At 41.6% G+C, this 12,411-nt stretch overlaps 1 protein-coding gene and 1 non-coding gene across 2 annotated transcripts; both read right to left on the bottom strand.

Annotated features, from left to right (window-relative positions):
- Positions 1-6,139: 6,139 nt before the first annotated feature.
- TRNAI-AAU lies at positions 6,140-6,213 on the bottom strand. Its single transcript has one exon. It is a non-coding gene; the product is annotated as a tRNA-Ile (tRNA).
- Positions 6,214-6,443: 230 nt separating this feature from the next.
- On the bottom strand, positions 6,444-9,738 carry LOC119330388 (BTB/POZ domain-containing protein At1g55760-like). The gene is made up of 4 exons (XM_037603499.1): positions 9,289-9,738; positions 8,293-8,450; positions 7,845-7,960; positions 6,444-7,295 (listed from the first exon to the last, which is right to left on the bottom strand). The coding sequence occupies exons 1-4, from the start codon at positions 9,405-9,407 to the stop codon at positions 6,693-6,695; spliced, it is 996 nt and encodes a 331-aa protein (XP_037459396.1). The 5' UTR covers positions 9,408-9,738; the 3' UTR covers positions 6,444-6,692.
- Positions 9,739-12,411: the final 2,673 nt, after the last annotated feature.

Genomic DNA, 12,411 nt, shown 5'->3' with positions numbered 1-12,411 from the left:
ACAATTATGAATGAGATATGAACAACCTCAAAATACAATCATGCATGAAAAAAAATCACCGCAACATTCAATCATGCATGGGAAAATATTTTCCATCAATAAATATTTTACAACTATACACAATCAAATATTACAAGTCATATATATGTTTAATTTTGCTTCTCATGTTGTCTACCTAAATTTTCATCAACCAACTCTCCCAGCAACGCATGGGTGATCGAAAGGCAAGAATGTGAAAAGAAAGGGTGGACAATCGAGTGGGCTATTTCACCATGACCGATGGACCAAACTTTACTCTTACACCCCTCCTACTTGTCCAACACATACGGGTTTTCGGGCGAGGATATGTTAGCTTCTAGCGAGGTTGTAGCGACATGGTAATGGCTAATGGTCCGGCCCAGTAGTGTTGTTCGTTCAATTTGTTTTTCGTATGTACACTCGTTTTGTTTTCCTTTTTGTACTTTTTCGTATTTTCAAAATATAACCTAAAATACATATATTTTTGAAAAAAAATAGACTTGAGTTTTGAAAAAAATGTTTTTGCAATGTTAAAAAAAGTTGGTGCTAAAATGTTGATAGCATTTGATAAAAAAGGTTTCAACATGTATTCATTTTTTCCTTCAAAAACATGTGTTTAAAGAAGTGATAATTGTGAACTAACTTGTGATTGGATGGTTAGGACAGTGGTATCCACTGCCCACCAAAGTTCAAGTCCAAGACTTGACATTGATGCTCGCGTTTTCTTGGATTATTCTAGGCCTTCCGGCGATGTGCATTCAGTGGGAGGAGACGTCCCCGTCGACTACGAAGGCGTCTATGATGACTTCGTCAATCTCAAGATGATCTGCCGGCTCAGTACCTCGGAGGTGCTCATAAAGATAGAGGGAGTGTGTGTGTTCATAGGAATGAGTGTGTGTGCGTGTATGAGCATATGTACTGTGTAAAAAAACAAGTATCAATCATATATTTAAAAATGTTAGATGTATATAAAATAATTTTTTCAGATTTATACAAAAGAATACAGTGTGTAAGAAAAAATTGCACATCAAAAATGTATTTGATAAAAATGTTGATCATAGTATTTGAAAAAATGTTATTCGTTTGTTTGAAAATTGTTAAACGCCTACGAATAAATATTTTTGATGTATTTGAAAAAGTAGACATGAAAATATATATTTGAAAATAACATTAATCATGTACTACCTCCGTTCTGGTTTATTGGGGCACAGCATATTTTAGGTCATTGAGCAGCTATAAACTAACAAAATATAAATTATATGACACAAAAAGTTTATTCCTGAATTTGTGTTTGAAAGGGTTTTTGCATAGTATATATTGTGTGACATATACTTTATATTTTATTATCTAAATATTGGATAAACTTTATCCCAAAATAGGAGGGGGTTAACAAACCAAGACGGATGTAGTATTTAACCCAGTGTAAATAGCCTAGAAATATTAACACAGTGTAAAAAATGTTAGTGTATTTTAAAATAGGGGGCTGTCTTCTGGATCAAAATAAATCTTTCAACTTTTATTTGAAAAATATTTAACACGTATTCAAAAAATATTCAAAAACATGTGTTTGGAAAAAATGTTAATCATGTATTTGAAATCTTTAACATGCATAAAAAAAGTTTCAGGTGCATATGAAAAATGTACAATGTGTATGAAAAAGCAGACATCAGAACATATAATTGGAAACTTTTTAATCACGTATTTGAAGAATATGTTAAACATATATAAAAATATATTAACATGTATACAAAAAATGTACAATATGATAAAAATGTAAATATAAAAATAATATTTGAAATAATGTTAACATGTGTTTGAAAAATATTTTACGCTGATAAAAATGTTACTTATGTATAAAAAAATATACAACGTGTAAGAAAAAGTAGACATCAAAACATACATTTGAAGAAAAATAAACTAAATGATACGAAAAAGGAAAATTAAAATGAAATGGAAAAAATAAAATCAAAAATCAAAAACCAAAAAACCAAAGGAACCAAATCTGGCGAGAAGCGGAAAGAAGGTATACAGAAAGATATTCAAAAGAAAAAGTCCATGAAAGCCGATGAAAATTATAAAAGAAGAACACACACAAAAAAAACCCGGACTAGTCCAACCAGTGTGCAACAATGGGGGCGATCTCGGTTGTTCTTCGAGATGGATGGGGAAATTTCATCGCCTGCCAACGCAAATTTATTCCTTTCGCTACTAATGCAATCACTACTGAAGCTCTGGCAATGAGAGATGGTCTTTTATTTCTTAATTCTTTTGGCTTTAATCAGATAGAGGCGGAGTCCGACTCTCTACAAGTTATTAACTTCTGCATTGGTCATACATAGACCTGGCCATGGGCAGCCCGACCCGACCTTGTCCACGGGCCAGGCTCGGGCCGATTTCAAGCCCGGCGGCCTGGCCGGGCATGGCATGGGCCGTCGTATTCGCACATTAACAAAGAGGCCTGGCCAGGGACCGAGGCCCGGCGGGCTTTTTGCATGATAGATCGGGCTCGGGCCCAATGTTTAGGCCTAATGGCCGGGTTGGGCTGGGCTCGGGCCTGGGTTTTTTGCATTGGGCTTTGGTAGGCCCGGCCTGGCCCGAGAAATGGCCTAGTATAGTCATACATGATGGTGGGACAAAGCAGCGGGAGTGTCCGCGGAGTGTGTGAATATAGTCTCTTCAATTGGAAAAGTTGTCTTTAAACATTGCTTACGTTCTTGTAATGTGCTAGCAAATTTTAGTTTATTTAATAATTACATCTTAAATTGGTTAGACGAGCCTCGTAAGGAGCTCGTGGACAATGTAAACATTATTTATAATCAATAAAGCTAGCCATGATGATTTTTAAAAAAATAAAATAGAAAACCAATCTACAACGACGAGGCGAATTTGACAAATTTAACCTGTGAACGAAATCAAATCACAGAATGAACTGCTCGTGAAACTATTTCACGCGGCTGACCTTTTTGTGTGACACCCGACACGAAGGCGTCACACTACATTATGCAACGTCTCACATATAGGCGCTACACGCCTGGCCAACGTTGCACCTCAAACTACCTAAAAATTGCTAAGTCATTGTGCAGAGCCTACGAGCTAGGCGTTGCACTGTATAGTGTGGCGCTAGCTCTCAGACGCTGCACTAGTGGTTGCATTATAAAATGAAGCAACCACTAGTGCACCGCCTAGAAGCTAGGCGCTACACTGCATAGTATGGCGCCTAGCTTTCAGGCGCTGCACACTGATTTAGTAATTTTCGGATCACATGGATGCGACGCTGGTCAGGCGTGTGGCGCCTATCTGCGAGGCGTTGCACAGTGTAGTGTGACGCCTTCATGTCGGGTACCATACAAAAAGGTCAGCCGCGTGAAATAGTTTCACGGACAGTTTATTTTGTGATTTGATTTCGTTCATAGGTTAAATTTGTCAATTTTGTCCAACGACGACACCGCGAGCGAACGAGCGCAACGACTTACCAACCGATCGAGAGAGCTAAATGCACTAATGGGCTGGCACATACGTGCGGACGTCACAGCTAAGGCGTCATAAGAATCGGTACGAGCGATATATAGCTCTAGTGTGCGAATGCTATGTGTCCCTGAAATCATCAGTTAAGGGGTATTTCTTGCAAATGTCATTCTCATCTCCTAAGTTGCGACAAATAGTGCCCTGTATGTTGATAGGATTTTTATACAAAACATGAATTTTTCACTTGTCGCAACATGGGAGTCTTCACTTTTTCATAAATTCATTTGTTCAAAATGTTTTATCTCTTAAACCATGTGTCTAATTTCCGAACCGTTTTCACCCTTAGATTTCTCGCGTCGAGTTTTCAAAACATGGTCTCATGTTGATAGGTCTTGACGAACTTTTTTTACACAAAAAACCATATAAAAACCCAAGCCGAAAGCATGTTTTTTCAGTTTTTTCCTTTTTCGAAGAGGTAAACTATGCCTCTCGCAGGAGCAAATCTGTGCCTCCATGAAAAGTAAATCCACATCTCTCACGGAAGCAAAAAAAAACATATTTTTCTTGCGCTTCTCGCTGAAGCAAACCTATGCCTCCACGAGAAGTAAATCCGTGCTTCTCGCGTAAGAAAAAGAAAAGTGTTTTTTCACATAAAAAATCAAATCCTTGGGTCTGAAACCTAGGGAAAACCTAGCAAAACCGAAATGCCAAAACAAATAAAAAAACAGCTAAATCCTGAAAAAAAACATACAAAAAACTAAACAAGCAAAATCCCGAGGAAGCACCCAGCACGCGACACGTGACGGCGGCTATGGCGCGCTCTCAGCGCACCGGAAGTGACCCGTGAGGGGCTCCCGCAAGGGTATCCACAGGTGTCGCTAAATCTTTCGTGCAGAGTGCACGTGTGTGGGCCTGCCCAGTAGCGTGTTACTCGTTTCATTCGTTCTTCGGTCTGATGTGTTCGTTCATATTTTTTCTCTTCCTTTTGTTTTTGTTTGTTTTCTTATTTCTTTGTTGGATATCTTTGGTTTTCTTATTTTTGTTGTTATACTACGTTTCTTTTCTCTTTGATTTTTTGTTTCTTTCACGATTTTCATTGTTATTTTTATTTTTCTTCTTTTTCTCTTCGATTCTTTGTTTCTTTCTTGGTTTTCAACAGGGTTTTTTCTATTTCATTTGGCTATTTATTAGTTTTTACTGTTTTCCATTCCTTTTTTAACTTGCTTCTATGGTTTCTTTTTTTGGTTTAATTTGTTTCTTTTTCAGTTTTCATTGTTTTTTTCGTTTTGCTTTGTTTCTTTTGGTTTTGTCATTCTACATTTTTCGTCTACGTCAAGAACATGTTTCTAATAGATGTTTAACAATTTTCTAATATAAGTTTAACATTTTTAATAATTGGTCAACATTTTATCTATACACATTATCAACATTTTTCAAATGCTTGATTAAAAATTTTCGGATAGAAGATTGATTAAATACATCGTCAAAAAATTTATATACACATTTTAATATTTTCAAATTTTTGATTAAAAAAATTCCAATACAATATTTCATTTTATTAATGCATGGTCATCCTTTTTTATGTAAACATTTAACATTTTTTTCAAATGCTTGTTTAACATTTTTCACATACTTGTTAAACATTTTTCTCAAATGCTTGTTTAACATTTTTTGCATACTTGTTTAACTTTTTTTTCAAATACTTGATTAATATTTACTAAATACATGATGCACTTAATTCACACACATTGTATATATTTATTATACATGAGAAAAATTTTCTTTATACACATTTAATCCTTGGTTAGAATTTTTAATGCATGGGAAAAAATTGGAATGGACATTTTTAAAAAGTTTCAAATGCTTGAATAACTTTTTTTAAATAAAAGATTAACATTTTTTAATACATGGTCAACATTTTTTGTGCACATTTTAACATTTTTAAATGCTTAATTAACATTTTTTATATAAGTTTGACATTTTTTTTAATGCAAAGTCAACATTTTTTCTATACACATTTAACATTTTTCGAATACTTGATTAATTTTTTTTAAATGATTGATTAACATTTTTAAATACATGATCAACTTGTTTCACACACATTGTAGCATCCTGTAGGTGCAGTCGAAGTGCCTCAAGATGTAGGAGTAGTTTTTTTTTCATGATGCATATGTTAGGCATCGAAAAAAACTGAAGCCTGTATGAAACTTGGTTTGTATGTTGTGACTACATTTTCGTAATGAAAATGGGGGCCGTGTGACCCTTCTGATCGAAAAAAAGGATCCCAAAGGTTTGTATTACACAAGATGATAAGGTACATGCCTCCATAAAACTAGATCCAAAGGAAAACATAAATACAGTCTAATCCCCAAAATAAGCAAGGAACCCAATTTGTAAAAGAGAATTACAGTCAGCCCGACGAGATCCCCACACATAAACAGAGCTGCTTCCCATGAGGCGCCAAACCATCAGTAAGTCTTAATCTCCTGTTTTCTCGCCGTCGACAAAAATACATGTGTAAGAGACATTTTACCAACAAGTTTTTGCCTCGTTCATGTAACTGGGAAAGGAAGTAGTAGCATACATGCCCAAAATAAATGCGTAACAACGAAGAACAATCATGCACCTATTGCCTGAAATGATTTGAAAAAAATAGTGGCCCATACAGGTCTCGAACCTGTGACCTTCGCGTTATTAGCACGACGCTCTAACCAGCTGAGCTAATAGGCCTTTGATGTACGTTCGCTATTTAGGTCTTATATATTCAAGTCTTCACAGCACCTGTTTTCAAATAATAAAAAATCTTCACAACACTTCAAATCAGGTACAGAACTCTGTTGTAAGTTATTATGCCATCATGCTGGACCCTTACCACTTACCATGAAAAGATTTACGTGCTAACTCGCGTTAGTCTCAACTGAACCAAAGAAGCACGAAGAGGGAGGCAGCTCACATTCGGCTTCACAAAATAACTGTCATTTTGCAGTGTACAGGATCACCAAGACGCGCTACATCTACATGAATTGGATTACCATATGATATATGAACAAAATCCAATCGAGGTGTACACGTTAAATTTTACTATATCGCCAACAAAAAATGGCTTGCACGCGCTATTTACAAGCTGCACCAGCAAGAATCCAGCAAACAATGCACCACCAATGGAACACCACCACCACCACCCAGAGACGCAGAGGCGCCCCATACGCTCACCGGCCGCTCCACGCCGCAAGAACGCCCTGAAACACCTCAGCCACCAGGTCCCTGTCCGCCGTCTGAAGGAACGCGCTGAACTCCTCCTGCATCTCGTACACCTTCCTGAAGTCGACCAGGAACCTGAGGCAGCTGTCCTTGAGCCTCTGCAGCCGGTACAGGTGGCCCGTCTGTAGCCGTTCGATCACGTTCCGGGCGTCGATGTCCTCCAGCAGGCTCTCGACGCACGCCTCCTTGAGGTCGGCGATGTCGTACTTGTCGGCGGCGCCAAGGAGGGCCAGCCGGTGCGCGAGGAACTCCTCGCTGCGCAGGTTGCCGTAGATGTAGTTGAGGAAGCCCCGGCACGCGTCGAGGGACATGTCGGAGATGTCCACCGTGGAGAGCTCCTTCTCCCTGAGGTCGTGCGAGAACATGCTCCGAAAGACGGGCGAGCGGGCGGCCAGGATCGCCCGGTGCGCCCTGATGCTGCCATCGTCGGCGTTGATCGTGATGTCGCAGAGGATGCCTTCTTGCAGCATCCTTGCAAGGGATGACAGCGCGGTGTTGTCTGAAGACTGCTTGATTTGGCGTGAGGCCCAGATCGAGGCAGGTTCACCTCCCTGGAATGCAGAATTACATAGCAATAAGTTAACTGTAAGTCTATCTTGCAAATAAAAAAAGTGTTAACTGTAAGTTTGAACCGGAATTTACAGTGTTTATTTAAAATGATTAGACTTTTTTGTTCTCAAAGACGTTGTTCTTATATTGTCGTTTTTTATCCGGATCGAGCAATTACTGACAAGTGGTAACAGATGCCTGATTTAGGTTTCTGTTGTGCTTGCGAGCTTTGCACGTCTCTGATCAAACAACATGTTTATGTGACGTCACACAATCAGGGGGTTTTCAATTCGACGGTAGAAAGCAACTATAGACACCTCACACAAAACAAACTGTAGATGTTTCTATATTGGTGTGCATCAGTCCAAATGTCATGTTAATATAGTGTGCAGCTGTCTAAAATCAGATTGGCTTCTAGGTGAGTCAAGAATGTCACTCCACATGTCCTAATTGGCTAATTGTTTTCTTTTCGTTTTGACAGCCCACACCTCCTAATTGTTGTTGTACCAAACATTGACAAAAACAAAGGTAGATGGTGAAACAGTGCTTACAGATGAATCTGCAACTTTGAGGTCCAGAAACTCTATCTCAATCACAAATCTTCCTGTAAAACTACTATCAATCGTCCACACAAACCCTTCGTGTTTCAGAGGCTTGTCCAGGATACCTGTGTTCATGCAAATTAGCTGATGGTTAGATAACCCATGCTTTGTGCACTTGCTGATATGCATGGAGGACTCAACATGGTATTTTGGAATAACAATAAAGCCTAGAATTTCAGACCGGCATGTATGCCCCGATCATGTAATGTACAGTAACTTAAATCTGTATACTGCTTTTGCATGACACTTGATCTCTACACAAATTAACTCGTATCCGTATGAACTGATAACTCATCACTTACATACTAGATATTGAAAAATTACCGCTTACATATTAAATGTGAAAATATATCAATATCTTTCATACAGTACATAGTAAGGAGTAAAAGACAATTACCTGGATGCTCTATGATCTTCTGATCTGGAGGAAAGGATATCAGAAGTTTCGTGACAAACGAGGCTATCGGTGCGGGGGCTGTGTTCTTGGCAGAATTTGACAACTCTGCAAAGAGCTTAACGCAAGTTTGCTTGTTGTTTCTCTCCACAGACAGGTACCTTCACAATTGCAGAATCAGATACTTAAGTTAGTTTATGATGAATCATGTGGTGGACCCTCATAACTATCTTGTACCCCATCCTTTATGATTTTAGAACTTATGTTTAAACCGAAAATTTTATCCTGATGAGATTTGAAGAAGTAAACGTACAATTCAATTCAAGATTTTTCTTGGCAATAGTAGAAAAGAAAGAGCTGAAAGCGAGTGTTGGAGAAAGTGAAAACTTTTGTCTAGAAAATCTCCTTTGTTCCACGTCTCTCTTGATAATACAACAAATATGGTTAAGAAAACATGTCGACTAGATATTATCGCTGACCAAAGATTCCAAATCCAACTTAAATTCAGTTCAATAATACGGAGTACTTTAGAGAAGAAAGAAAACCTTCACTGCTACTACCAAATTCTGGACCATTTCTCAGAATCAAACCAACAAGATTTTTAACAGAAACAGCCTATTGATCCCCTTTGCACTGGTAGACAGAATCAAACCACAACTGAAAAGCTGAGACTGATCACAAGAAAACCCATGACTGAACTCATAAACCAACACTAAGAACCTCGGCCGCAACAAGGATCGCATAGCAGGATACACTCTGCTTTGCTGGACAAGTATGTCAATCAAGAAACCAAACAGGTAGCGAGCAACAATTTTGCAGAGGGGCGGATGGGATGGGAGGGGCCGCAACAAGGATCGCATAGCAGGATACACTCTGCTTTGCTGGACAAGTATGTCAATCAAGAAACCAAACAGGTAGCGAGCAACAATTTTGCAGAGGGGCGGATGGGATGGGAGGGGAGGGGAGGGGAGGGGCTGGGCGGGCACGGGGGGCACGGACCAGTTCCAGAGGCCGACGCGGAAGGAGTCGGACTTGCGGTAGGTGTAGCAGGGGAGGGCGTCGACGCGCCATTGCGCGAGCCGCGGCGCCGCCTCGACCCGGGACCCCGCGGCGCTCATCGCACCCCACGACGACGCCACCGCCGCCACCACCTCATCGACGCAGCCCAGCAGCCCCAGCGCCCCCTTCCCCAGGCTCCCTCCTCCCGGCCCTCCTCCTCATGTACTGCCGCCAACCCGCGCGCGCACGGCCAGACCCCGAACGCCCACCCACCACTCAGCACGACGACATGGCGGGGTAGATCAGTACGACGACGACTCACGGTCACAGCGGCATGCAGGAAGCGTGCGCGCGGCGAGGGAGTCGCGGAGGGCTAGCTCTCCGTCCCGGTTCTTGGGGAGCGGCGCGCGCGGAAGGAGGTGGGGTGGGGGTGGGGGTGGAGTGGCGGCTATATGGTGGTGGGATGGGGATGGGATGGCAGAGGACATGGGAGTGGGACTGTGGGAGGGAGGGAGGGTGCCGTTGCTGTTGCTGTTGCGGGGGAGGAAGAAGAGGAGGATTAATTTGGCACGCAAATGGGAGACTTTCTTCCACGCCAGTGGAGGACGGATGGTGAATGCTCCGGCTTATTAATTACTTTTATCCAGCCGATTTATTAGATTACTCCCTGCCTCCACTCCACCTCAACCACCTCTCAGTTCCCTTCCTTTCACTCAATTTCCCCCAGAAAAACATTTTCGACGACGAATTCTTCCCATGGCATGGGTTCTTCACGGAGTCTCAACTACTGGCCGCAAATGCGCGGTTAATCAGTGGGGATCATTGGCCATATCATACTGATGGTTCATATCGCTTCTGCCGACTGGCTACTGTCCTTGTCCAGGCATGGACCCAGGATTTTGCGCTCCATATCTCCGCTCTCTTGCTCTCGTCGCTAGCGAGCAAACATTTTGGCTTTTACGGCAGCGACTGCTTTCTTTTGACTACTCTAAACTAAACAACCCGTCAAATCGGAAGAACACTCGCCGAATTCGCTGCGACAAGTGGGGGGTTAGGCAACGAATCAGGGCCGTAATTATTGTCGCCGAGATACGCATGCACGCAAAGAATCTCGGTGCGTGAATAAAATAATTTGTTTTTTAGAGAGAGAGGGGAGGAGAAGTTTGGGGTGGAGTGTTGTTTGGAGATCCCGAGTGGACAAGGAAAGTATCTGCGTGATTCGGCGTGGGCCCGCGCCGGTTGCCCCCTGGATTCTTTCTCTCTCACACACAAGCAACCCGGTTGTTCGGAATCTTTGATTCTCTCAGACTGCTCCCAGTGTGACAGATAGCTTATGTGGTCTGTAGGCGTACGTACAATTTTACTTTTCTTTCTTACTGTTCTATGGTCGCCGTTCCTTTATTACTGGAGTGGAGAAATTAATTTGGTAAGATCAACCACGAAACTAAACAAGGGTATGAGAGGATAACAACGCGCGCTATAAAGTGAATTTAGAGTAGGGTTGATCAAAATATCCCTATATTTGCACGTGTGCGAAGCAACATGTATATGACGTTGTGTTCATATGTTTAATGAGTGATGATGTGATCGTTGCGGGCGTCAGATGGTTTACTGCTACAACTAAACAATGATGCAACGATGAGAATGAAGGTTAACATTAGGCACGGGAGAAATAGTGGAAGCCCCCTCAGGGCATGTACAATGGCGGCATATGGATATATATGCCTCATGATAAAAAATAATTTGAGGCATCTACATTTATTTATTTTCCTCAATGCAAGCTATCATTAGTGTGTCTTATTAAAAAATAGAAAATAAAGACTCTAGTACACATGCATCTCTACTTTCACTCCAACCTTTTTAACTTTTGTCACCGGACCACATTTTTTCTCTTCAAGCACCCACCTTCTGGAAAGGATCCCGCTTCCCTATCCGAACCTACTTTACGTCATATCCGATCCTACATGGCATGCGAGACATCACCTTAAGGCTATGCATTGTACATGCCCTCAACGGAGAGAACGCTCTCACACACAAAGACCCAACGGAATGAGGCAAAAGTTTGATCGTCAAGCTGTGCATTTTGGGATGGATGGTCATCGTAAAGAGCCAATGAGAATGCACCCAACATATGGGTGCTACCTGCGTCAGGATACGCACTTCGTACTCGTCGACGCTAATTCGGAAGCCAACGGATTCGCAAAACCTGCCAACAGAGCTGCTTCACTTCTGTACGCTGCGTTCCTGGAATCAAACACACGGTGGCGCAGTGGTATGACTTCCACACTTCAATTCGTTCTTGGATTAAACCACAGATACTACCTTCCATTTGCTCCTACACGCTAGCCGTGTGATGTGATCCAGCAAGTGACACTTCTCAGTATTCAATGACGAACAAGTGACTGCTACGCATAAAACTCTCTGACAAGTTCTTGACGTGGTGTATCTGGATTACTGTATGTTTGTTTGAAAAATAGATTTTTTTTTGCAGGATGTTTAGTATAGATTGCAAAGCATTAGAGCCCCATAACCTAGGATCGAAAAAGAAAAGTATCCAAGCTACATGCACGCAATTTGACCGGTTATGCTTGGGAGCTACCTAGCCTTGATCCAAAAAATCATCGTGAGTTAGTGGCTATCATTTGTTTAATCGGCTGCTGGCGTGTAAGATTGTTGCGTTAAAATACGGGCAAGTTGGTGAGTGCAGCCGCAGATACGGGTCAGAGGTTGCAACTAATTTTTGCCATGGCAGTGACCGGCTCGCCAATTAATCTGCGTCTATTTTGCCTTGTTCACAGTACACGTTTGTACTACTACTTGACTGCGTTGTCGTGTGCAGAAGGTTCCACACGTACGTATCTGCTCTGCGACTGCCGGCGGCCGTGGGATCGATTGGACGAGCTTCAGGTCGCCTACGATGTTAGAGCATCTCCAGCCGTTCAACTCTGGGTTTGAAATAGCGCGTCTCGGGACAGAGGCGGAGCCAGCGTAATGGCGTTGGGTTCAGTTGAACCCAACGACTTTTCCTGGCCGGGTATATGTATACGTATATGTACTTGCATGAACCCAGTGGAAAATAGGGCTTGAACCCATTAAACTTACAATGCAACGCAAGAAGCCCAA

This window comes from Triticum dicoccoides, chromosome 7A (assembly GCF_002162155.2).
Source record: "Triticum dicoccoides isolate Atlit2015 ecotype Zavitan chromosome 7A, WEW_v2.0, whole genome shotgun sequence".
In the NCBI taxonomy this organism is placed as follows: Eukaryota; Viridiplantae; Streptophyta; class Magnoliopsida; order Poales; family Poaceae; genus Triticum; species Triticum dicoccoides.
Note: the sequence above shows the minus strand (reverse complement) of the source record. Positions and strands in the feature narration are given on the sequence as shown.